The 23571-nt window shown below is 41.0% G+C and overlaps 1 protein-coding gene across 1 annotated transcript in view; it reads left to right on the forward strand.

The window, feature by feature from the left end:
* The window catches only part of EVA1A (eva-1 homolog A, regulator of programmed cell death), a 576027-nt gene that overhangs the window by 78481 nt on the left and 473975 nt on the right, over positions 1–23571 (forward strand). The window contains exon 2 of the mRNA XM_089656121.1: positions 9055–9269. Within this exon, the coding sequence (XP_089512247.1) occupies positions 9055–9269 (215 nt within the window). The remainder of the gene's footprint in view (positions 1–9054; positions 9270–23571) is intronic.

Consider the following 23571-nt stretch of genomic DNA (forward strand, 5'->3'; position numbering starts at 1 on the left):
TTTTTCATGTATTTTGGACTTTCAGATTATCGGTGATGTTGGAAAATTTTCGAAAAACGCCCGACTTTATCCTCATTGATGGTCAAAAACAAACGATCGTTTTCCGAAAAAGGATCACAAAGGTCACAAAATGACATTTCCCGTTATAGGTTACTCATTAATCGGCCGATTTTCGTAATAATTGGTGGTCAGGTAAGTTTTTTAGACCGACCGATAGTTCGTTAATCGGCCGAAAATCTGCCGTTTTTCTCCCTATCTATGGCCTGCATATGACCTATGAAAAGACTTGAGGGAAAGTATACCCAGTAAAGATGGAGGAAGAAATGGAAAGCTGATAAGAGGTTTTAACCTAGATGTAGAAACAACCCATGCCAGATTTTCCCCAATACATTTTTTTTTTTTTTTTTTTTTTTTTTTTTTTTTTTTTATATAAAATGTATTTTTGGCATGAGCAAAGCTCAAGAACTTTGGATCAAATTTCTGGAGTGTCTAAAATATCAGTTTGACATTGCATTGTGGTAATAAACACATCGTGTGTTCTCCTGCTGTGGTTGCTTTCTATTGGTAGTGTATGTGTTTTAGGAGTTGGATCTCAATCTGCGATGTGTAGTTATGGGAGTGCAGTCAAAGTTGGTGGTATTTGAGGATGGAAAATGATGGTTTTTATTCCAAAATTCCCTGTGATATTTGGTATATAGGTAGACTTGCTTCTTCTAGAATGTGAGCTAATGGTATCCATCAAAAGATTCAAAGCAGTATAATTGTCGTGTTTTTGAAGGTGAGCTGTGGAAAGTCACTACAAACATCAACTTTATTACAAAAGCAGCTGTCAACTCTTGATAGCTTTTTTTTTTTTTTTTTTTTTTTTCCCCCCCGATTTGTAATGTGCTTTACAATGCATCACATACATTTTTGACAAGGTAAAGTGTGCAGTAAGGCTTGAATGGCAACAGTACAAAGCAGTTACTCTTGTAAAACCTCACACTTTGGAAATGGAATGCAACTGAGAAGGTGTTGATGTTGGGAGGGTGATGTATGATCTAGACCTAGTTATATATTTCAGGTACTTTTTTATAGCGCTGTCAATTTACACAGCGCTTTACATATATATTGAACATTCACATCAGTCCCTAACCCTCAAAGGGTGTACAATCCTAAGGTCCCTAACTCATATTCAGGCATTCACAGTAGGGACAATTTAGACAGGATCCAATTAACCTACCAGCATGTCTTTGGAGTGTGTGAGGAAACCCGAGCACCCGGAGGAAACCCACGCAAGCACAGTGAGAACATGCAAACTCCATGCAGGAGGCACCATGGTTGGGAATTGAACCCATGACCCATTTACTGCAAGGCTGACGTGCTAACCACTAAGCCACTGTGCCGCCCTACTGTTTCAGATAAAGCAAGAGGGGGCAGCTGATAGACCCTTTAGTGTGATAAAATAAAAAATGTAAATTCTTTGCTGACTGAGACTTGGTGCTCCCCATTTTTTTTTTTTTTTTTTTTTTCTCGCTCTCATTTCTGATTTCTGTATCCTGGGTCAGGCAGAAAAGTTGGAGAGCCAGCTTGTCTACAATAAGGATGGAGATGGGTAAATCTGAAACCTATCAATGGGAAGCCCTGACCCAGTTCAGCATTATGTCCAGTTGGCAATGAACTACACAAACAACAAACTCAAGCACACCTCTGAGACTGAGTTAATTCAACGGCAGATTAGCGTATTCCTTACCATTGTTTATTCAGTAGCCGTACCTTTCCTTGAACTTGTAGTCTTTCTTGTCATTGAGATTGCTTTCACCCAGCTTAGTACTGTACATGTCCAAGAACAGTGGTATCTCTTGTGCTGTGAACATCACCCAAGGTGCAATGGTTTTGTGTTTCTGTAGGAAGATCTGCTGGCAGAGGCAACAACACAATTAAGCCTATTCACCAAAAGCAGAGTGACAGGTGTTGGAAAAATGATCGGACTTTAATCGTACGTGTTTTTTTTTTTTTTTTTTTTTTTTTCTACATGCAGTCACTGACAGCTGAGACTGATGTCTGGGGTCTGTTTGTGGCTTTGTGCTGGAGATGGTGGTATTTAAATCTCTCTCTAAACTCCTTCGCCAATAGACTCCACAGAAGAGCAGACATCTTAGCTGTTTGGAATGATGATCTGTATCCTGCTGATCCACTTCCTGATTTAAAAAAGAGAATCGAGACTTAATGTCTTCTGTAATCTTTGGATGGGATGCACAATATTCTCCTCTGTGTTCTGTTCACTTTTCTGTGACAGTCTGTGTAGGTAGTTTCCTTGCAGGGCAGAAACCTTTGCCTGTCTATAATGCAAATCCAGCCTTTTTGTGGTAGTTTTACTCTTCAGCTGGTTAAGTACTTCTTATAACTCCTTGGCAGGTTTTCCTGCTGTCAGTATCTGCCTTGTGAAGTTTTCAACCTATCCCAGTTATAACTACAAAACACTCAGTTTTAGTTCCTCCAGACTTTTTGGCAGGAGTCCCACTTTAAGTTTCAGATTCTGTAATGGTTAGTTCTACTTTTCATACTATGTTTCGTGATATATCCATGTTCAGGATGTAACATTGTACTTGGTGAAAGGAATTGGCTCTTCTTGTTCCTTTCTGTAGCCACTGACCCCCGTCAGTCCCTGGCCTTGATCAGTGTCTGTCCTCAGGCCTGGAGCCCCCTTTGAGACACAGGAAATGCACACAGACACAAGGTGGTATCTCAGAAGGAACTGAATTTATTCTTCCGTGTTTAAACTTGTATATGAAACTTAAAACAATACATAGAAATATAAGAACCAATCAATTGACAGATATGCATTAACCAATCAGAATATTACATACGTCAGTCATGCCCAATCATTTAGCATTCATGTAAATTTTATTAAGTGCGTCAAACGTTGGCATAGAAAGTAGACAATTTCCCTATTTCACACTGGCTAAAATTATTAATAGTCTTGCGACAGGATATATACAACCGCAGACTTTCAGTCTTGTGCTAGCTAGAGGAAAAAAGGAAGTTACATCTGAAGGAAAAAGAGGAACCTTATACTCTTATCGAAAGTAAAGAACAGTCTTTAAACACAAATTCAACTTTAAGTACTGACTAAGTTTTAAAATGGATACTTATCTTAAAATGGCAGAGCTTAAGCTAAGAGACAAAATGGCGGTATGGTAATGCTGAAAGGCTAATTCCTTCAAACGGTGGTGTTCTGCAGTCTCCTACCCTCAAACCACCCCTCTCCTCTAATTGGGTTCATCTCCCCACTCTATTCTGTGTGTATTTTTTAATTTGGCAAGGGTGTGCATGGCTCCACCCACACAGCTGTGTCATCCATTCGCAGAATCTTTGAATCTAGACACTGAAAGTCCCATCTGCCACTCCAGAAGAGGGACTCTTGGCTCTCAGTGGAACAAATGTCCTTTTTGTTATGACTGCACTGATGGTCCATTACTGTATCTGTCTTCATAACCGAAGATGCATAGCTCCATACGAATCTGGGGCTGGAGGAATAGTCTGCTGAAGTCCTGTAGCACTACCCCAGGGTCACTAGACATTTGAGTCCCCCCTATAGTCTGGCACCGTCCATGCAGACTTGCATCCAGGAGAACGTAATCAGTCCTTGAGCTTTGTTTTATTAGGGGATTAACCTTGGATGGGGTAACGGGTGTATGGGATGCCCAAAGGAATGGAAACAGAGGATAAACTTTTCTGGAGAGCTAGCCAGCATCTCCCATACTACCACACCAGATGAATCCTCTCCTCCAGTTTCTGACTAGTCGCGTGTGGGGTTTTTTTTTTTTTTTTTTTTTTTTTGTGGTAGTAGAGGTTAAAGCCAGCTGCTGGTTTTTTATTGCTTTCTATGTCCCTATTATTAGGATCACTTTGTCCTGGTTTTTTTTTTTTTTTTTTTACAATTCTCAAAAGGGAAGTAGAAGTAAAAATCCAAATTTTGGGTTGACATCAGTAATAAAGGGGAAATCTTCCAGTGGGAACACTAGTTCTGGCAACACCCTATTTCCATTTTTGGAGGATTTTCTCACTTCCTTTTTTAGCTATGGGACACATTTTGGGGGCAGGGGGAACTTGCAGGGGTTATAAACCTCCCTTCACTCTCTCCAAAGTAAAGCGAAGATTTTGCCCTAAGCTACTATTTAAAAACCTGTAACTATGGCAGTAACAGATCCTCAAGTGATGATGGTTGGTATTATCTGCACGTGCACCAATTTTCAGGTAGTTCAGATGTTTGCCTGATTGCACTCTGGTGGTATTTTTCTGGCAGCAGAAAATTGTGAATGCTTTTGAGTTCTCCCCCCATTAGACCAATGGAGATATCAAACCAGCAATAGGATTGATTGTGTGGTGGTTTGTTTTTGTGTGGTGTGTTTTTTTTTTTTTTCCATAAAGCCTACACTTTTCATAGTTTCCCTAAATGTAGACTTTAGAGGGGGGGGGGGGGGGGGCACAAACAATTTCTAGTCTAGAAGGCACAAGCAGTTATTCATGAACACCAAATTAGCTTGACTGTCTCAAATCACTTTGTCTCTGTATGTGTCTACTCCTGACTCCACACTGATTAATTTAGTCCAACCTAAATATTTCTACATTATCTGATCCAGAAAAGTGTATTTATTTAGACCGCATATTCCTGTACTTTGAAGAAAAGCTTGGTGTAACTGTCAGTCATGCTGGGATTTCAGCTTTTGAACTAGGTACGTCTCATATCATCTGTATTGTTCTCGTATTTACATGGCTTGAAAGATGGAGTCTTAGAGTGTTGAAATGTGAAGTTTACTTTACCCATCTGACAGTTACCCTAGCATTTCTCAATTTAACCTCAAAACACAACTAGAGTTCAAACACCTTTTGGGTGATGCACTTTAAATGATTTGTCACAACTGGGCTATGTATGAATTGCTTCCTTAGAGATCATGAATTTCTCTTCAAAATTTTTATTGACGTTTTTAAAGTTACATGGCATGCATACAATATGCAAAGTATGTTCACAGTAGGAAAGAATTAAGGCATGAGGCCTGGTGGCCAACGTTTTAAGTTCCAACATTTGTAAAGGGAGCAAGGTATTGTTGGAAACAAATGGGTGGTACTCCTAGGACATATGAATGGGTTCCTTGGAAAGTGAAGAAAAAAACAATTGGAATAGTGTGAACGGTCAGAGTAAGAGAAACAGAGCAAGAAAAGGTGGGGTGGACAGAGCATGTGACTACCAGAATAGTCAGGGGGACTTGGGACCGGACCTAGGCTCAGGACTACCATCGGATGAGGGAGATTAAGGGAGGAGCAATGATTCGTCAAAGTTTAGGGGAAAGGTGTTCCACCCAGAGGGACCACCCCGACAAAAATTTAGGTACAGTGTCTGTAATGGCAGCTTCCACTTTAGAATGTATCATTGCCTGTCACTTTATTCCGAACTAGATCATAAATGTCTCAATGACCAATTGGCAATCGTTTACGAGGTGCTATAAAAAGTTTTGTAACTCCCAACAGATGGCAGCACAAGGCTGCATGCACAATAACAGGGAGCACACACCTTCATAAGTCAGTATGCCAAAAGACATCAGGGGCTGTCAAGCTGGTGCTATTCTGACCACGTGTTACCACGTCTGCTATATCATCATGAATATCAAGTTAGAACAAAGAGCATATGTGAAGTTCTGTATCCATCTGGGTAAGTTTGCCACAGGCATTTGATGAGGCATGATTTGAAACGTTTACAGTGATGCTGTAATGAGTAGTTTGAGGCATTTTGAGTGGCATGTGCTCTTCAAGAGCAGAAGAACATCACTGGAAGATGAGGGATCAGGAAGACCTTCAATGAGCTTAACCCTCAAAAATGCCCTCTTCCTGAAGATAAAGATCCAGCTCAAAGGTTGCTGTTTTTACAACATTGCAGAGTTCCAGCTATTTGCCCAGTTTCATGCAAAATTTCACATTTCCCCTTCTAACTTTCTGTCCATGATGAAATGGCAGACATGGTAATGCATGTGGTCACAATGGCACCAGTAGCACAGCTCCCGATGTACACAGGACAATGTCTTTTTGGCACACTGACTTTTGCTTCCTGTGACTGTGTAGCCTTGTGCTCCCATCTGTTGGCGTGTTACTAAACAAATCTCAAACTTTGATACCACCTCATACATGTTTAGTGTCTGGGTTTAGGTTAATTTCATTCCTTGATTTCAGCTAGTGATTGACTGACTTATACAGTTTAACTTTTCTTATCTTACTCCAGCCAGGGTGGGGAGGTTCTTGGCTGCCCAATCTATGGAGTGTTGGAGGTGCTCTGCCTTCAGTGGAGACTTTCCATATCCACTGGACTTGTCCAACTATTCAGTACAACTGGGTGTGGGTCCTGTGCTCCAGTTATGATCACAGCTGTCGGGTGCCTCAGGAGATTTGGTTACTGCTTGTTGGGCCTTGTAGACTCCTCGGCTGCTGGAAGCTACCAGGACCTTGCTTGGTATTTACTTACTTCACTGCAGCCCCTGTACCTTCACCTCTTATGTTCTTCATATGAATACACCCACAAGACAGCCAAATAAATAAACTAGACACAATTTGTATTGCCTTGCAATTGGCCCTCAGCTGACTTTATTGCCCAAAGTATAGGCCTTTTTATGCCTTATTGTAAAGCGTGACACTATAGACCTTGTATTAGTTTAAGGCATGTAGCTGGCATTTCATTGATGCCTGCTGGTGAGATCTGGTATGTTATAGATGGTTATAGAAATTCTCTGAGAAGCATTGTAGTTGAATAGTATAATATGCCAAGCACATGCTGTAGGGAGTCTGATAAACACTGTTTGGTATATTGACACATGACCAGTCTCCTAAATTGATATTTTCCACATAGAGAGCTAGTTTGTCTTTATAAAATACTAGCTTGTTTATAATTGGACTGAAGAGAGGCTATCTTTAGTACACATTCTACAAAATGTCTGTTCCAGCTGGAAAAATATACAACTTTTTAGAGCTTCAGAAGGCCCATAGTCCAATTCTTGTGCTTTTTATATGGGCTGGAGTTGGACAAGCATTTTTACATAGTCTGGCTGAAAGACAAAAGTCCATCCAGTTCAACCATAGAAAGTTATAATCCTATACCCACAGTTGATCCAGAGTAAGGCAAAAAAACTCGGCAAAGCATGATCCAATTTGCTCCTGCTTGGAAAAAAAATTCCTTCCTGATCCCTCTGAGGCAATCAGATATTCCCTGGATCAACTTTACCTATAAATGTTATATTCTGTGTATCTAAGAAACAATACAGGCCTTTTTTTTGAAGCACTGAGCTGGCCAGAACCGACTCTTGAGGGAGTCTATTCCATTTTCACAGCTCACTGTGGAGAAAAAGAAATGTAATCTCCAAAACACAGAAAGGTTTCTCCAGATGTAAAGAGTGCCCCCTTGTCATCTGTGATGACCTCAGGGTGAATAGCTCTACAGAGTTCACTTTATGAACCACTGATGCATTTATACATGTTGATCATATTCCCCCTTAATCTCCTCTTCTGAAAAGAGAATACATTCAGTTCCTCTAATTTCTCATAGCTGAGCTCCTCCATGCCTCATCAGTTTAGTTGCCCTTCTCTGTACTTTCTCCAGTTCCCCAATGTTCTTTTTGTGAATTGGTACCCAAAACTGAACTGCATATTCTAGATGAGGTATTACTAATGATTTGTACAGGGGTAATATAATAGCTCTCTGGAGTCTATACCTCTTTTTAATACAAGAGAGGATTTTGCTCGCTTTGGAAGCTGCAGCTTGGCATTGCATGCTATTAAGCTTGTGATCTACCAGAACCCCAGATCCTTCTCCACCATTGATTCCCCCAGTTGTACCCCCCCCCTAGTATGTATGATGCATGCGTATTCTTAGCCCCCAAGTGCAGAACCTTAAATTTATCAACATTAAACCTCATTTGCCACATAGTTGCCCAGTTAAGCAATTCATTGAGGTCGGTTTGTAAATTGGAGACATCCTGTAAGGACGTTATTCCACTGCACAGCTTGGTGTCATCTGTAAAGACTGAAATGGTTTTTTTAATCGCAGACCCTACTGTATATAATTTCTAACTATATTAAGTAAGGGTCTCAACACTGAACTCCTGAATGGTCTGGGGTCATCAGTGGTGTACCCCAAAGTATGAATCATTTAACCACTAATCTCTGAATATGATCTTAGCCAGTTTTCTATCCATTTTACATACAGATTTTTCTAAGCCTGTAGACTTATTAGCCGTGTGTGGGGCACTGTCAACCGCTTTTGCTAAATCCAAGTATACCACGTCCACCGCCACTCTGTCCAAGGTTTTGCTCACCCCCTCATAAAAAGAAATTAAGATTTGTTTGACAACTTCTGTCTTTCATGAATCCATTATGTCTGTTGCTTAAAATATTTTTTTCCAGCAAGAACTCGTCTGGTCTTTTTTTTTTTTTTATTAAACTCTCCAGTATCTTCCCAACTATAGAAGTTAAACTAAGAGGTCTGTAAAGATTTTAAATATTGGCACCACATTGGCCTTACGCCAATCTAATGGTATTATGCCAGTCATTAAAGAGTCCCTGAAAATGAGAAACAATGGCTTTAAAATGACAGAGCTCAATTCAAGGACCCGTGGGTGTATGCCATCCTTTCCAGCTGTTTTATTCACCTTATTCTGTCTAAATATTTTTGTATCATATCAATTGTGAGCCAATGTGGATCATCTGGAGCTGTCAATACCTTGCCCAAGACAAGAGCTCCCCCATGCTCCTTTTTGTATATACAGAGCTGAAGAAGGTATTAAATTTTCCTTCTTTGTCCCCAGTCAACCACTCTAGATTATTTTGTAAAGGGCCTACATGTTTGGACCGAACCTTTACTATTCATATATTTGAAGAATTTTTTGGGGGTTAGTCCTATCTTTTGCAGTCTGTCCGCGTGTGGTGTTTTCTTTTTAAATTTTTGCAGCCTTTTATTTCCTTTTTGCGTAATCGGTTATTTTCTTTTGATGCCAAAATTTTAAGATAATCCAATTTTTTTTTTTTTTTCAGGTTATATTTCCAGAATGCTGAGGAACTATACACTGCGAGCCTGTGATGGTGAATACATATCCCTCAAATGTCCTCACAAAACCACTATCAGCATCCAGTCTTCATTCTACGGGAGGAACATTCCAAGCCACCAGCTATGTCCATCACGCCACACACAATCTTTTGCTACCTTCGTTAAAGAGGCTGTATCTTGCTCTGCTGGGACGTCTCTTCAGGTACGGTCTGTCATGTTGTAAAATGATGGAAAAACAATCTCCTGTTAACCTTCCTCTTATGGTTTAGAGACCTATTTGGTGTAGATACTAGTTTACACTGTTCTGCAACTTTGAATACTGCTTGTGACCCCATTAGTGATCCCTTATTTTCTGTTGAAACATGAAGTGATGGCAAATATTCTCAGTTGTAACACTGAACACTTCTGTGCGTGAGGGTTTTTTTTTTTCTTCATTCATATTAATGGGGAAGGGTTAATATCTAATAACAGCTGAGGACTTAAAGCTGAAGTTTAGATATGGCTATTTTTGAATAGTTAACGTGTGTGCGTGTGCGTGTGCGTGCGTGCGGTTGGAGATTGTGATGTCACTGATCCACCTTGCCTAATCAGAATGCTTTCATTCAGTGTAAAAATTCAATGTGTTCCCTGAATGATTCCCATGCCAAGCAAATTATGTCTGTGTATACAAATGAAGGCCGTTGCTCGGCAAGCGATATGGGAGTTGGTAATCGTGCCACCTGCAGAGACTTCCTGCTTCCACAGGTATGCCACATACGTACGTTGGTCCAAGCTGTAACACTGCAACTATGTTAATATTGCTAAAACTTTGGCTTCATATCTGGCTATACAAAGTTAAAAAATTTGTTTTCATGTTAATCGCCAGAAATTCAAGCCTTTGGTGGCTATATCAGCACCACCTGGCTTGACAAGTTATATTCAAAATTTGAAAGAGGTGAGAAATTGTTAGCTGAACAGCAACTGCATCCATTAGATGCAGTCAGTTCTTGGTATTCAGGCTGAGTAATCGAAACATGTATGTCTAGCCTAACCTGACTGTTTTCAGCTGTTGCTGAAGTCCAATCATTTGAATTCAGCAGCATCATTTTGTACTTGAACCAACAGGTGGCTCTACAGTTTCATTAGCTACCTGAAGCTCCTAGTCCTGTTTAACCATAGGAGCTCTGTTGAAAGTCGTAGAGTATTGTACTGTTTAGCCATCGCTTAATGGAGAAAGTTTGATGTTTAAAGGGTACTCTTTATCGGCTAATTTAGGATATTAAAGATGCAGACTTTCAGGATAACTTGTATTTCTTCAGAATCCTTCAGGTCTTCTTTCAGATAGTTATCTGATATGCCAGCGTTTATCAGCATTGCAGAATATGCTTTAATCGTGCTTAACGTGTCCATTGTTGCTGTAATGAATTTCCTGTGGTTCAGTCAATTACCTGTGTAATAGCATAGCCTGGGGGTACATTTGGTAGTTGCTCACTTTTCAGCAAGTTTTATTACTCTTTGCACTACACTAGTAATGTAAGCAGACCCTCAATCTTCACTGTTGACACTTGGCAAATAGAGGTCTGGCTGGCAGTCAACAATTGGGCTTCTCTCAAGACAAATTGGAAAAATGTGTGTGGGGTTTTTTTTTTCCTGGCCATCCCCAGAATACCATCCTCAAACAATTTCAACAAAAAATTGCATGTGGATGAGTTGCATGCCTTCACCGGCTAAATATAGACAAAGGATGATTGACTGCTTGCTAATATTTTTTTAGCCCTGATTACAATGTATGGCTATTCTGACATACCTTCAGGGCATGATACGGCTGCAGTATTGTCATGTCAAGGCTTAGTCTGTGGTTGGGTCTTGTTCAACTGCCTGCTGCTTTACAAATGGCTTTTATTTAGAACTAGAAACTGGAAACGCTAAAGCTAGCCCTACACATTTTTAGATCTCTCTGGTTCCGTTTGAGGGCTGAATGAGTCAGTAGATAATGCCATTCATGCTAATTGGTGTATACAGATGGCTATTATATTCATACCTACTGCTGCCTGAATACCTGAACAGTGACTGCATCTGATAGGATGAAGTTGCTGGCTAAGATTTTTTCCACTTGGCTCAGCTGTATTTTTAAATATAAATACCAAAACAGTGCTGCGTTGCACTATATGCAAGATGAGCGAATAAATACAGAATATATAAATAAAAGTCTTCCAACAAATTATTCAAGTGTCCACACAAAATCCATGATTCACTGTAGTGTAGCAATAGGTTGCTCCTCAGTTCACCTCTTGTGATATATTCAAGCCAATACTTGTGCACCTTCACCAGTTTGACTCGCCTTGTATATATGACCAGACCGCTAAGTGAGGTCTTATAAAACATGTGTCCCTTAGATTGGATTATGATGAGATGGGATTACTGTCCAAATGGGTCAGTCTTTTTACTCCTAGTTCTCCATTGAATCCGATACCAAGAAAAATAAGCATAGTGCTTTATCCTTTACACGAACATTTGTTTAAAATATGCTGTATTCCACTCATATGCGCTTTGACGTCAACGCTTGGAAAGCAGTGAGAGGGGTACTAGCTGGTTGTGCATACCAGGAACGCTAGCGGTAATTTGGCGAAATCGATTCTTGTACAAAGCGCATATTATTGATATACGTGAGTGGAATACAGCCAGTTTTAAACAAATGTTCGTGTGAGGATAAAGCATTATGTTTTGATTTTTTTCTTGGCATCTGAAAATGATCCCATCAGGAGATATCCAGAATGTGTAATGGACCTGAGGATTGAAGCAAAAGGTCAAAACTGAACAAGCTGTACTCTACTCCTGATGTAAAATTTGATGGTGCACAATCCTCCAGGAGCATAGATGTTAGCTTGGAGAAAACTGCCAAGGCTAAATAGTAGATTCCTCTCCAGACCAATAACTAGAGAAGAGATCGTGTATAGTATTGCACAATGTGACTAATATGTTCTAATATCTCTCTCAAACGAAAGGGCAAACCAAGGCCTGTTTGGCCAATGGAAATCACTTCAAATATTACAATTGTCTTTAACATTAGCTATTCTGCATATGGTCAGGGCTGGTGTAAAAACATATGGCTTGTGAAACTGATCTGTCAAAGCTTCATCTCCCAGACTTGCCAGCCTAGGTTCATTGTGGGAAAAAAACTCCAGCTTGTAAGTTTTTAAGGTGTGAAAAATCTCACTCCTGGAATCTTGCCCAAAAGACAGAACCCTCATGAAGAAATGGGATGTAGGGACCACTCATTCCCAAACTGGGACACATAATATGGATGAATACCACCCTACTGATGGCAGGGGAACCTGGCATCCTCTTGTAACTGTCCCCCTGAAAGCTGGGGACAACCCTTCACTCAGCAACCATGCCAGGGATCCAGAGGCTGACATCCATCTGTAAGCTAAGAAAAGTAAGAGCACTCCATCTTGGTAGGTTCCATGAGGACAAAACACATGGTCTAGATCACACTCAAAATGTGGGGTCTTATGGGGTGGGGATGAGTGGAGTCTAAGCTTAAATATCAGAAGGTATATAGCACCTACCAGGTTGGAAATTTAAATTGAAAAAAGTGTAAAAATAGTATTCAGACTAAATCTGGAATGTACCTAATTTTTTTTTTTTTTTTTTTTTTTGGTAATGCCTCCCTTTCCTGTCCAAAAGGTATTTGTTTCTACACTTTTCCTAAAAAACTTAATTTTGGTTTGTTCATATTAATACTTTGATCCCAGGCAAACTATGCAGTAACGTTTTATTATGTTTTTAACTATACAAGTTCATAGCAGTCAAAACTAGCTACATGTGAATGGATAAACTTGGCCCAAAACTTCCCCAAAGCAGAATTAATCCTATTAAAGTGTACAAATACAGCCTTATTCAATAAAGAACGCTTATCCTTCTGTGCTACTTCTTAAAGGGGCATATTTTTAAGCAGCAAATGTGACCTTCTGGCAGGTGATGTGGGTAAATCTGTTATTCAAACACATGTGCCAGGGAGATAAACTCCGGCAGTAAATTTTTTCGAAGATTTCACTTACTACTTTCCAATTATGCCCTAAAATCTATGCAAAGGCACTTTTGTTTCTAGTAGAGCGGAAAGAACTAGATCCTTTTTATGTACTTTAATTGCTGTCTGCGTGCCCTTTGTGGAAATTCACCCCGTCATATGTCCTGTTGACCACTGTCTCCAAAGGGAGATGAAATACAAAAGTTCTCATTCAAGAAGTGAGATTTCTCTCTATTAGACCATTTGTGAGAGACAGAATGTGATGGAAAATCAAGAATTTTACAGTAGTCGTTGGAACAAGAGGTGAGGGTAAATCCTCCAACTGGGATGTCTGTTCTAGTGATGGTTGTCTAAGGCTTCGTGTACATGAGCCTACCCTGACCGCCGGCCATGAGAAAAATGCAAATTGCGGTGTACCGTGGTTTTGCATTTTTCCCACAGTCGGTGGTCAAAACGGTCGTCTTCTGAACATGAAAGAATCACATTCAGGTTTCGGAGGTTTAACCTCACCTAAACATGGCAGCTGCTAAAAGCCTAAGTGCACATGGACACCTAGGTTTTTATGGAGTTGCGGTTAGGAACTTTGGCAAAAAAATGCCAAGAGCTCCTAAACATGTTTAGGAGCAGCTCGAGTACATGAAGCCTAAGAAGGGAATTCCCCTTATTTACCAATCCTGAAAAGGCATAATCTGGTAGCATATCCAAAGTTGTAGGGAAAATCTCACCAACAGGACCAGAGCAGCGAAACTAAACTGACCACTTCTCTACTCGATCGCTTTAACCCCTTCCCACTGCGCCTCCTGGCCCTTTAAGAGCTTCTAAATTCCCAGACGCAGAAGTGGGCATTCAGGTCATGTGAGCACTGATATTGTCTGTCACATGATCAGCTCTCAGTCGCAAGTATGCATTAGCTTTTTGGTCCCCGCTTGTAATTTTGCTGGGAGCACACAGGGCACATGTTTTCAGCAAGAAGTGTTTACGTAGGGCAACTTGTATGCGGCCTGTTGGGGTTAAAGCCCACCAGCAAAGAGGTCACATTTATGCATAACTCCAGCTGGAAGAGGTTAAAGTCCGTCTCAAATTTTTAAAAAATTTGATGCAGCCACCACATCCAAGGCCTCTTCCCCTTGGTGGCTCTTGAGCCCTATTTTTCACCTGGTAATCTGGGCAATATCCTACATCCTGCCCTAAGGTAACAACTCTTGAATGAAGTAGCAGCATTTTCACCACAGGTTATGAATACAAATGCATCTTTCCTTTTTTGCTTCAAAAATAGAGGGTGGTGTTTCTGTATTCCACAAATGGCAACCATGTAATTGAGCTGCAGACACACAGGAGACTATCCATTCACAAGATTTCTGGCAGGATCAACAGTTGAACTTTACTAGCTTGACCAACTATTTGGTCAACGTTGGGTTTACATACACTTTATGTGCAGTAGACAATAGTAACTACTTGGAAACTATCTTATACTTCATTGATTTTTAGCTGAGAGAATTCCTATTTTCTATCAACAATGCAGCTGTTGACATACCATGCTGTAACCTCTGGCTACATTATACCATACGGTTGACCTTCACATACACGGAGCAACAAAAATTATAATGAATCCACTCCGCTGCATACATCTTTATATGGCACAAATAAGTGAGGTTTTTATATACAGGCTATTTTACAGTAGCCACTGACACTATAACTGGAGAAGAGATTGGTTGATATCTGAGATCTGCACAATGCTCATTAGAACAAGTAGAATTTTTCTTAAGAGCTTTACTGCATGCATCCGGTTTTTTTTTTTTTTTTTTTTTCTCACAAAATGACGTGTTCTTTCTTTAAAAATACCAAGTCACAATTATTTTCAATACATTAAAAATGCACATGATCTTATCGGATTATTTTATGCCTTACCTGTAAAAAAAACATTCCTTGTGGATATCAACTGGAGAATGCTGCCGGGTGTTGCCATATTGGCTGCAATGTTAGCAGTCCCAGCAGACTGTCAACTATCACTCCACTGATACTCCCCTGGCAGTTGCATAAAAGGTTATGTAGGGGAGTGTGGCAAGGGACAGAAGCTGGGGCAGCACAATGCGTAGAAGATGAAGGCTATGAAGTACAAAGTGGAAGAAAAGCCATACTAGGGAATTGACTCTTCCTGCAGTAGTGTAAAATCTTTAGTACGTTAAAGGCACAATGCAAGTGACTAAACATGTAAAAAGGGGGGGAACAAGAGCATGTCAAATGTTGTGTGCTTTAGTTTTTAAGTTTGTGACTGTCTCACTAGCTGCTACCTAGCAATCACTGTAAGGTTCTAAAAGATGTCTGAATAGAACAGAGTAAGGGCCATATGAAGTGGATAAAATACATTTTTGTTAGACATAAGGCTTTCAGATTTTTTTTTTTTTTTTTTTTTACCCACAAATGAGTTTATTTTGAGGTGGCTCAGCCCCACCCCCGAAACCTAATAACACACAGGAAGTACAATTTAGAGTTCCAGAGTGTCGCTGGGAAAGGAATATACCTTTTTATTCAGAATTTTATATAGCACCAACAGTTTGCTCAGCTCTTTACAATATAAGAGACAATACAGTTCAATACAAGAGGGTTAGGATGGCCCTGCTCCTTGGATTTAAGAGGGAGGGGCTAGTGGTACAAAAGGTAATAACTGTGGGGGATGGACTTGTAGGAGGAACAGAAGATTCCATTATTGGCTTAAGGCAGACTAGGCTTCCCTTAAGAGGTTTTCAGAGATCGCCTAAAAGTGAGCAGAGTAGGTGATAGTCTGATAAATTGGGGTAGAGGGCTCCAGAGCTTCCCCCCCCCATCCTCTGGAAAAGTCCTGGAGACTAGCATGGGTGGAAACAAGGGAGATAGAGAGCAGGTGGTCGTGCGAGGAGCAAAGAGTACGGTTTGGGTGATATTTGGAGACAAGATTGGTGGTATAATTTGGGGCAGTTATAAATGGCTTTATATGTTAATGTTTTTTGAATTGTATTCATTGGGCAATGGGAAGCCAGTGAAGGGATTGGCAGAGACAGAAGGCAGATATGAAACGGTTAGTAAGGTGGATGAGTCTGGCGGCAGCATTAAGGATAGACTGAAGAGGGGATAGCCTGAGATGAGGTAGGCCAATTAGGGAGTTACAATACTCAAGGCAAGAGATGACCAGGAAGTGAATAAGTTGCTTCGTAGTTTCAGAGGTTAAGAACTGGCGTATCTTGGAGATGTTGCAGAGGTGAAGTTTACAAGATTTGGACAGTGATTGGATTTGGGGCTGAAAGGACAGATGGGAGTCTAGGATTACACCAAGCACCCTGGCATGAGGGGGGGACTGATGGTTGTGTTATTGATCTTGATGAAGTCAGGGCACGGGCTGGAGGGAATACAAGGAGCTTCGTTTTGGAAAGATTGAATTTGAGGCAGTGGAGTGACATCCATGCCAATATGTCACTTAGTAGGTTAGTAATGCGAGAGGAGACTGAAGAGGTGAGGAGTAGAAAGATTTGTTTCATCAGCATAGAGATGGTACTTAAAGCCATGAAGCCGTTTAGCAAGTGACCAAGGGAGGAGGTGTAGATGGAGAAGAGAAGGGGTCCAAGGACAGAACCTTGAGGGATCCCTACTGAAAGAGGAAATGGAGATTAGGAGCCAGAGTTATAGGTGACACTGAAGGAGCACTGCGATTTGGTAGAACCAGGAGAGAGCACAGTCACAGAGACAGGAGTTTTTTGAGGGGATGGTCAACCGTATCAAGACGCAGAGAGGACAAGTAGTAAGAGTATGGAGTAGTGGCCATTGGTTTTAGCAGTTAGTAGATCATTCGTGAGTTTTAGTAGGGCAGTTTTCATTGGAGTGTAGTGAGAGAGCCAGACTGTGAAGGGTCAAGAAGGTGGTTGTCGGTGAGGTGGGAGCTCAGGCGATTGTAGACTAAGCGTTCTAGGAGTTTAGAGGTAAATGGCAGCAGGGAAATGGGTCTTAAGTTCAGGTTAGTGGGGTCCAGGGAGGGCTTTTTAAGTATGGGAGTGATGTGTGCATGCTTTAGAGGGGAGGGGAAGGCACCAGTAGAGAGGGAGCGATTTGAAGATGTGAGTGAGGGGAGCATAGGATAGAAGAGGGTGACCATAGTAGTTGAGGGGACAGGTAGTGAGACTATTTATATCTGTATGGTCCTCCTGCGCTCTAGGTCCCCTATTAGTTTATACTAAAAATCTGCTAGCACCTTACCATATACCCGATGGAAAATGACTAATCTGCTGCTCTCTTATCAATAAAACTCCTGTGATGTTAATACTCCACACAGTACAAACCCTGCAGGGCCAAAAAGCCTCTCTCGTATTATTGCATCAACCAGGATCCACTTCTAAAGATATCAGGTCAGCAGATGGGTCAATCCCCCTCACTGGTGGATATCAGCACAGCAGGAACCCTCTCCAGTGTAGGAGTATAGGAACAGCCAAAACTTGTACAGCCGGAAGGAATGCAAAAGAAAATGCTCCCCTAGTGTAATGTTATGAATTTATTAAAAGAAACAATTGTATGCCCACTCGCATGTAATGAATATCCTATAAGCTTTAAACCACATGCTGTGGGTGTACTTGCATGAGTTTATATTGGAGTCCCAAGATGGCTTCCGCACCAGAAATTACGTCACCACTTCCTTTTATGTTTGGGTGGTATTCACGATTATCCACTAATTGCATGTTTTCATGTGCATTCTATTGAAGAATTTTTGTGTAATTTTATGTGTTTTGTTCACCCATAGTCGCCTATTTATTTTTAGTGGTGTACCTAGGTTACACCTTTTTTACGTTTTTGGGTGGTATTCACTATTATCCACAATTTGGATGTTTTCATGGGCATTCTATTTAATAATTTTTGGTTTAAGTTTGTACACTATGTGGGGTATTAACATCACAGGAGTTTCACCTAGAGAGCGCAGCACCAATTTAGTCTTCAATTTGTCAGGTAGTGAGGCGGGCTTCTGAGAACCTTAGTGACCTCTTTCAGTAGTAGCAAGGTTAAGAGGAAAGTGTTGAGGGAGGTTTAGTATAAGGTATGCTAAGTGGGATGGATGTCTGATGCAATTCGTAGGGGCATCTCCACTGCACAATCTTATGTTTTGCAATGATTTGCAATCTCATGAGTGAGGTACAGGGTGGAGAAAGTAGAGAAGACTATGGGGACTGGATGACAAGCGATTGATGAGTGACAAAGTAGGCTTGTTTGGCAGCATGGAGGGAGGAATTGTATGTTAAGAAAGCAGATTTATATAGGGTGAATGCTTGCTGAAATTTGGTTTTACCCCACAATCGCTCCAGCACACTATGTCACTTAAGATTTCTGGTGTCAGTCTGTCAAGGTTGTAATGAACAGGGCCTGATGCTTCGTGTTAGAGGAGCAAGTGAGTCTAATGTGGATGAAAGCAAACTTGTAGACAGCAGTGGTCAGGGCAGGACAGGGGAGAGATTGTTAGAGGTGGTCGTTTGCAGAATGGAAAAGAGAAGGTTTTAAGTTGTGAAGGTTTCTGCGGGTAATTGTTTACTGCTTGGAGGGATAGGTGTTTGAAGACAAGGACACTGTGAAGGTGATGAGATTGTGATCAGAGAGGAAAGGGGGTGTTTGTGGTTGTAGGTTGTGCAATGATGGGAGAAAACTAGGTCTAATGTATTCCCATCAGAGTGAGTGGAGGACTAGATGTGTTAAGGCAAAAACATGAGGTTAGGTTGAAGAGTTGGGATGTAGCCGGGTTGTTCCCATTAATGGGGATGTTCAAATCTCCAAGAATTATAATGGGTATTATTTCAGAGGAGAGAATGGGGTAGCCAGGCAGAGAAGACCTCAAGAAAAAGACAGCAGTCCAGGAGGCTGATAGATCACTGCAATCCTCACAGAAATGGGAGAAACCAGCTGAATGCAGTGGGTCGAGAAAAATAGAGGGAAGGTTAGGGAGGACTTGAAAGGTGCTCAGTGTGGATAGAAGCAAACCAACTCCACCTCCTTTCCGACCACTGGGTCTGGGTGAGTGGGTCCAGAGAAGGCCTTCATAGGAAAGTGCTGCAGGAGAAGCAGAATCTGCTGCTTGGAGCCAGGTTTCTGTAATTGTTAGTAGGTTAAGGGAGAGGGAGACAAACATCATGGACAGAGGTGAGCTTATTACAGATAGAGCGGGCATTCCAGAGTGCACATGAAAAAGGGAGGGTGTTTTTTAGGAGCACGGGGACTGAGATTAAATTGAGCGGATTGTGGCTATTGCCAGAGGAAATTGAGTGTCTGGTGTGGGGGTGAGATAGTGGAGGACCAGGGTTTGGGTTGTCCTTCCCAGAGGTTAGGAGAAGCAGGGTGAGGAAAGTAATATGGGAGTGGGATGCATACGAGTGCACATGCCTACCTGTCCTGTTTGGATCAGCAGGAGGTGATGTGAGCAGTAGTAGGGAGATGGTAGCAGTAAGGGTGAGATGTATAAGCTTTGGGGTAGAGCAGAGGGGTAAAGGGTTTTTGTGAACACAGGATAGTAATATGAAAAGGCGTAGAGGCAGCATATTAAAAGGTAGATGGAGTGGGAATATGACTTGTAGATGTTTGCTTGCAGTCAGGGGCAGACTGACCATTCGAGCACTCTGGCACTGCCTGTGGGCCCGGGGTCAGTAGGGGGCCCCATGTGATGCCCCTGGTACCTTTTCATAGGCTTTTTTGGGTGTTGTTGAGGACACAGAGGCCCCATGATCCCCCTATTGCCTGGGGGCCCCGTGAGTTGTCAGTCTGCCCCTGCTTGCAGTCCATCCAGCGTGCAGTAACATTCTTTGTTGTATCTTCCTGCTGCTTGAGTTATCCTGCTTTAGTTCAACTGCTGCTTCACACTCCAGCATCACTCATGCAGAAAACTGTACCCCAATCTGTGACTGTGCCCTCTGTTTGTGACCTCCCCCATGAGCTGGTGTAAATTTATAGGGAGATGGTCAAATGAGCGACTCTTCTCCACCCCAGTTAGGATCATATTAGTTGGGGGAGGGAGAGAATGATGCTCAAAGACAGACCAGACATAGGCCAAAGTCATAAAAAGAAATGCAAGAGGAGGTGAGAATCAATCACCACAAACAGACCAAAAGATATACACTAATTGTTCTGAGTTTTGCAAATAGTGTGTTGCAGAAATTAAGTTTTAAGGTGGAGATGAGACAGCAGATTGGAGCAGCATTCACCTGAAAAAGCAGAGACCTGATCATGGGCCTGTGTTCAATGTTTTACAGTTTGCAATAAACTTAGAAGCAAGTGAGATTCTATAAAGCAGGCACAGTATATTGACTGTTTGACAAAGGATATGGCCTTTTTGTAACTTTTTTTTTTTTTTTTCCAAGATTTTCAATAAAAAATATTGAAACTGTAATACTGACATTCTAACCCTCCGTACAAAGTTTTTAGCTGGAGTTTGGCTTTATCCACAGAAAACATTACTCTGCACAGCCACAGTGAAACCCTGAAAATATTGGCAGATATTCCGTGACTTCCATTAAAACCGTACTCATGATATCCAAAGAGCACTTGGGGTCCTAGACTCATCCCCCTTCTTGGTGCCCAGAAGACACATTTAGAAAGTCTATAAAATAACTTGAGAACCCAAAACCAAAGTTTATCTTCTGAAATCACAATTAGAACTGACTGATTATAAATTCAAATTCCTTAGTGTCTTTGTTCTTTTGCTCTGTGGGTTCCTGGTCTTGTATGATGATGATCAGTTTCTTCAGTGCCCCCTTCCTCCTGGTAGAATTTTTTTATTTTATTTTTTCCAGTTCTCCAAGGATAGTAAGTACAGCTTGTGATAGAAAGGACAGAGGGTCCTGTGAAATGAATTTTGTTAAACATGTTCAGGGCTTCTTTTTATTAACTTATCCCAGTGAGCTGGTGGAGGAATGAGATGGGTACTCCTCCCCGGACTTGTAGACCTGGTATAGAATATCATCCTCTGCAGTCACTTTCTAGTGGAAGTTTCCTGTTAGAGCAACAAACTGCAAAATCCCAGGTATCTACACTTGTATTTATGTGACGTTTCTTTCTCTGTGAGCAAGCCATTGTCTGGCTTAAGGTCCTGGTGCACCAGTCTTCTGCTTTGCATAGCATCCAGAGCCCTGGCCAATTGCATTGCAACATTTCACCATTTCTTCTGGTATTCCTACCTAAAATGTAAGATCGAAAACCTTTTTATGAAACATTTCAAAATCACACAACACCATAAACCTATAGTTTATTATAAATAAATAATGCCGCGCTCCTATTACCTAGTATATATATCTTTCTCCTAGAGGTGCATTATTGTTTAACTATAACAATTCATAACTCTCTGTGACCAATAAATACAATAATAACAATAATAAATAATGGGTCACTGTGACTAGTGAATCAAACAAATTATATAAATGAATAAATCAAATAAATCAAATCAAATCTTCATACATGTGATTAATAGCAATTAATCCTAAATTGATTGTGACTGAGAAAATACAAATCCATAGACTCTAGATTAGTGCTCCTCTGATCCACTGTGATTACTCCATTTATATTGTGCAATAACTTATATAAATGTGAACGTGCATATAATAAAATAAGTATCAAAAGTCTTTTAAATAAAGTGCAGTGTGCAGGTGGATTCCTTATTCCCTCTCGCCGAGTGCTTAGTGGTCTCCCTATGCGCTCACCTTAATATTTGCCTGAATAAATCCAGGCAAATACGCTTTTAATCCTTCCAGGATTGATGGGATGGGATGATACTCTCATACAGGCTGTTCCAGAAGGTGGATATGGATCTATAGGGGTTCTCCTGTTCTCTCCTCTATCCCCTTGTGCAGCTGCTCATGAGTAGATATCCTGACCAGCTCTCTAAGGATCTCCTTATTCCCCTCCTGGGGTTATCGCCTTCTCCAATCCTCCTTATACCAGCTTGAGGAGTGTTGGTCAATTGAAAAACAGAAGAAAACAGACCATGGTGCCTTATCTTTGTGCATAAAAGGAGATTTATTGCTGCCAACTGCGGTGTTGTACAATAGTGTACCGCTCTGTTGTATTCCAGGTCAGCATAGATGACAATCTACAGACATACTCTGCCTCTGCCTCTGTAGTGCTGTCTGCCTCCGTCTGTACTGGAATCACCAAGCCTTTCCGATGCAACCTATAGTTTACTGTTAATTGGCTTTAACTGTTGTCTACAAGGATTTGCTATGTTGATCTGCAACTTTCATGAAGGGGTCAGTTCACACAACACTGAGGTGTGTATGGGTTGAATTGCCCAAAAGCAATTTCCTACTAGCTGTTCATGTGATCCTATATTTAGGGAGAACAGTGGTGATGTTTGTTTTTTAAAGTTTAAAGCCTGGGGAAGATATTGATTTTTCTTTTAAAAAAACAGGACTGACTTTAATGGATATAAACTGGAAAGTTCTGAAGATTTTGAGTTCAAACTCCCTTTAGCGTACTTTTTTTGTTTTTGTCAGTATCAGTTAACTTTAGCAAAAGTGTCATGTATTTTTTTTTTTTTTTTTTTCAGTCTACTTAAACTTTGACAATTGCATTTTGTATGAATAATCTTTTGATCTGCTTCCCTTGTTCTGGGCTGAGCCAGATATTGATACAGCACACTTTCACAACTTCAAGAGGCATCTTCTAAATCAAAGTAGTGCTAATTTCTTTACATAAAAATATGAAACCTTAATGTTGAACATTTTTTGTGTGTGTCTTCCCCCTTTTTTGCATTGTTTTCATCTGTGCAGAAGTTTTTTGAAGTGTAAATTTTGCTAATTCACAAGTGTTTACTTCCCTATATTAATGTAAACACATTGCAGAATACTCTGCATTTGATACTAACATTTGTAACCATAAATTGCATATGAAAGTGCTTTCACACAATCTTTAGAGACCCAGTCACAAGCCCATTAATTGCACATAGTTTTATTGGAATATTTTTGTGGAAATGATGTACTCCTATGCATGTTATCCACAAGGAAGTGTTTTATAGGTAATCTAAAAGCCCTAGAGAATGCTGCTGGGCGTTTCCATCGTGGATGTAATGTGAGCAGAAATGGCAGAATAAGTGTCACTTGAATGATCAATCTATAGTACGTGTTTATCAAGAGGCCTGCAGGCTGTCCCTCCAGGTCATTTCATGTGACCTTCACACCTCCCCTACAGCTGCAGCACTCCCCTCGTCTTTGCCAGATATTGTGCTTCTCCATGAAGCTACTTCTCCATGAAGCTGCTTAGTGTTTCTTACCACTGCCACCCTGTCTCAACTGTCTGCAGCAGAGAGGACAGAACTCCTCCAGATTCTGTGCAGCCACAGCACCCCCTTGTTTTGACATTAAGCAGACTCCAGCCCTCCTCTGATCCTCCACACCCTGACCATGCTTCTTCCCAGCAACAGCGCAACATACAGGGGTACACTGTGATGTGAGGGAGGGGGACTCTTGACCACTGATGGTGGGTGGGGGGGGGGGTGACTGGCGCG

The sequence above is a fragment of the Staurois parvus genome, unplaced genomic scaffold, assembly GCF_062004578.1.
Source record: "Staurois parvus isolate SC_StPar_1 unplaced genomic scaffold, SC_StPar_1.0 ptg000886l, whole genome shotgun sequence".
NCBI classification, from domain to species: domain Eukaryota; kingdom Metazoa; phylum Chordata; class Amphibia; order Anura; family Ranidae; genus Staurois; species Staurois parvus.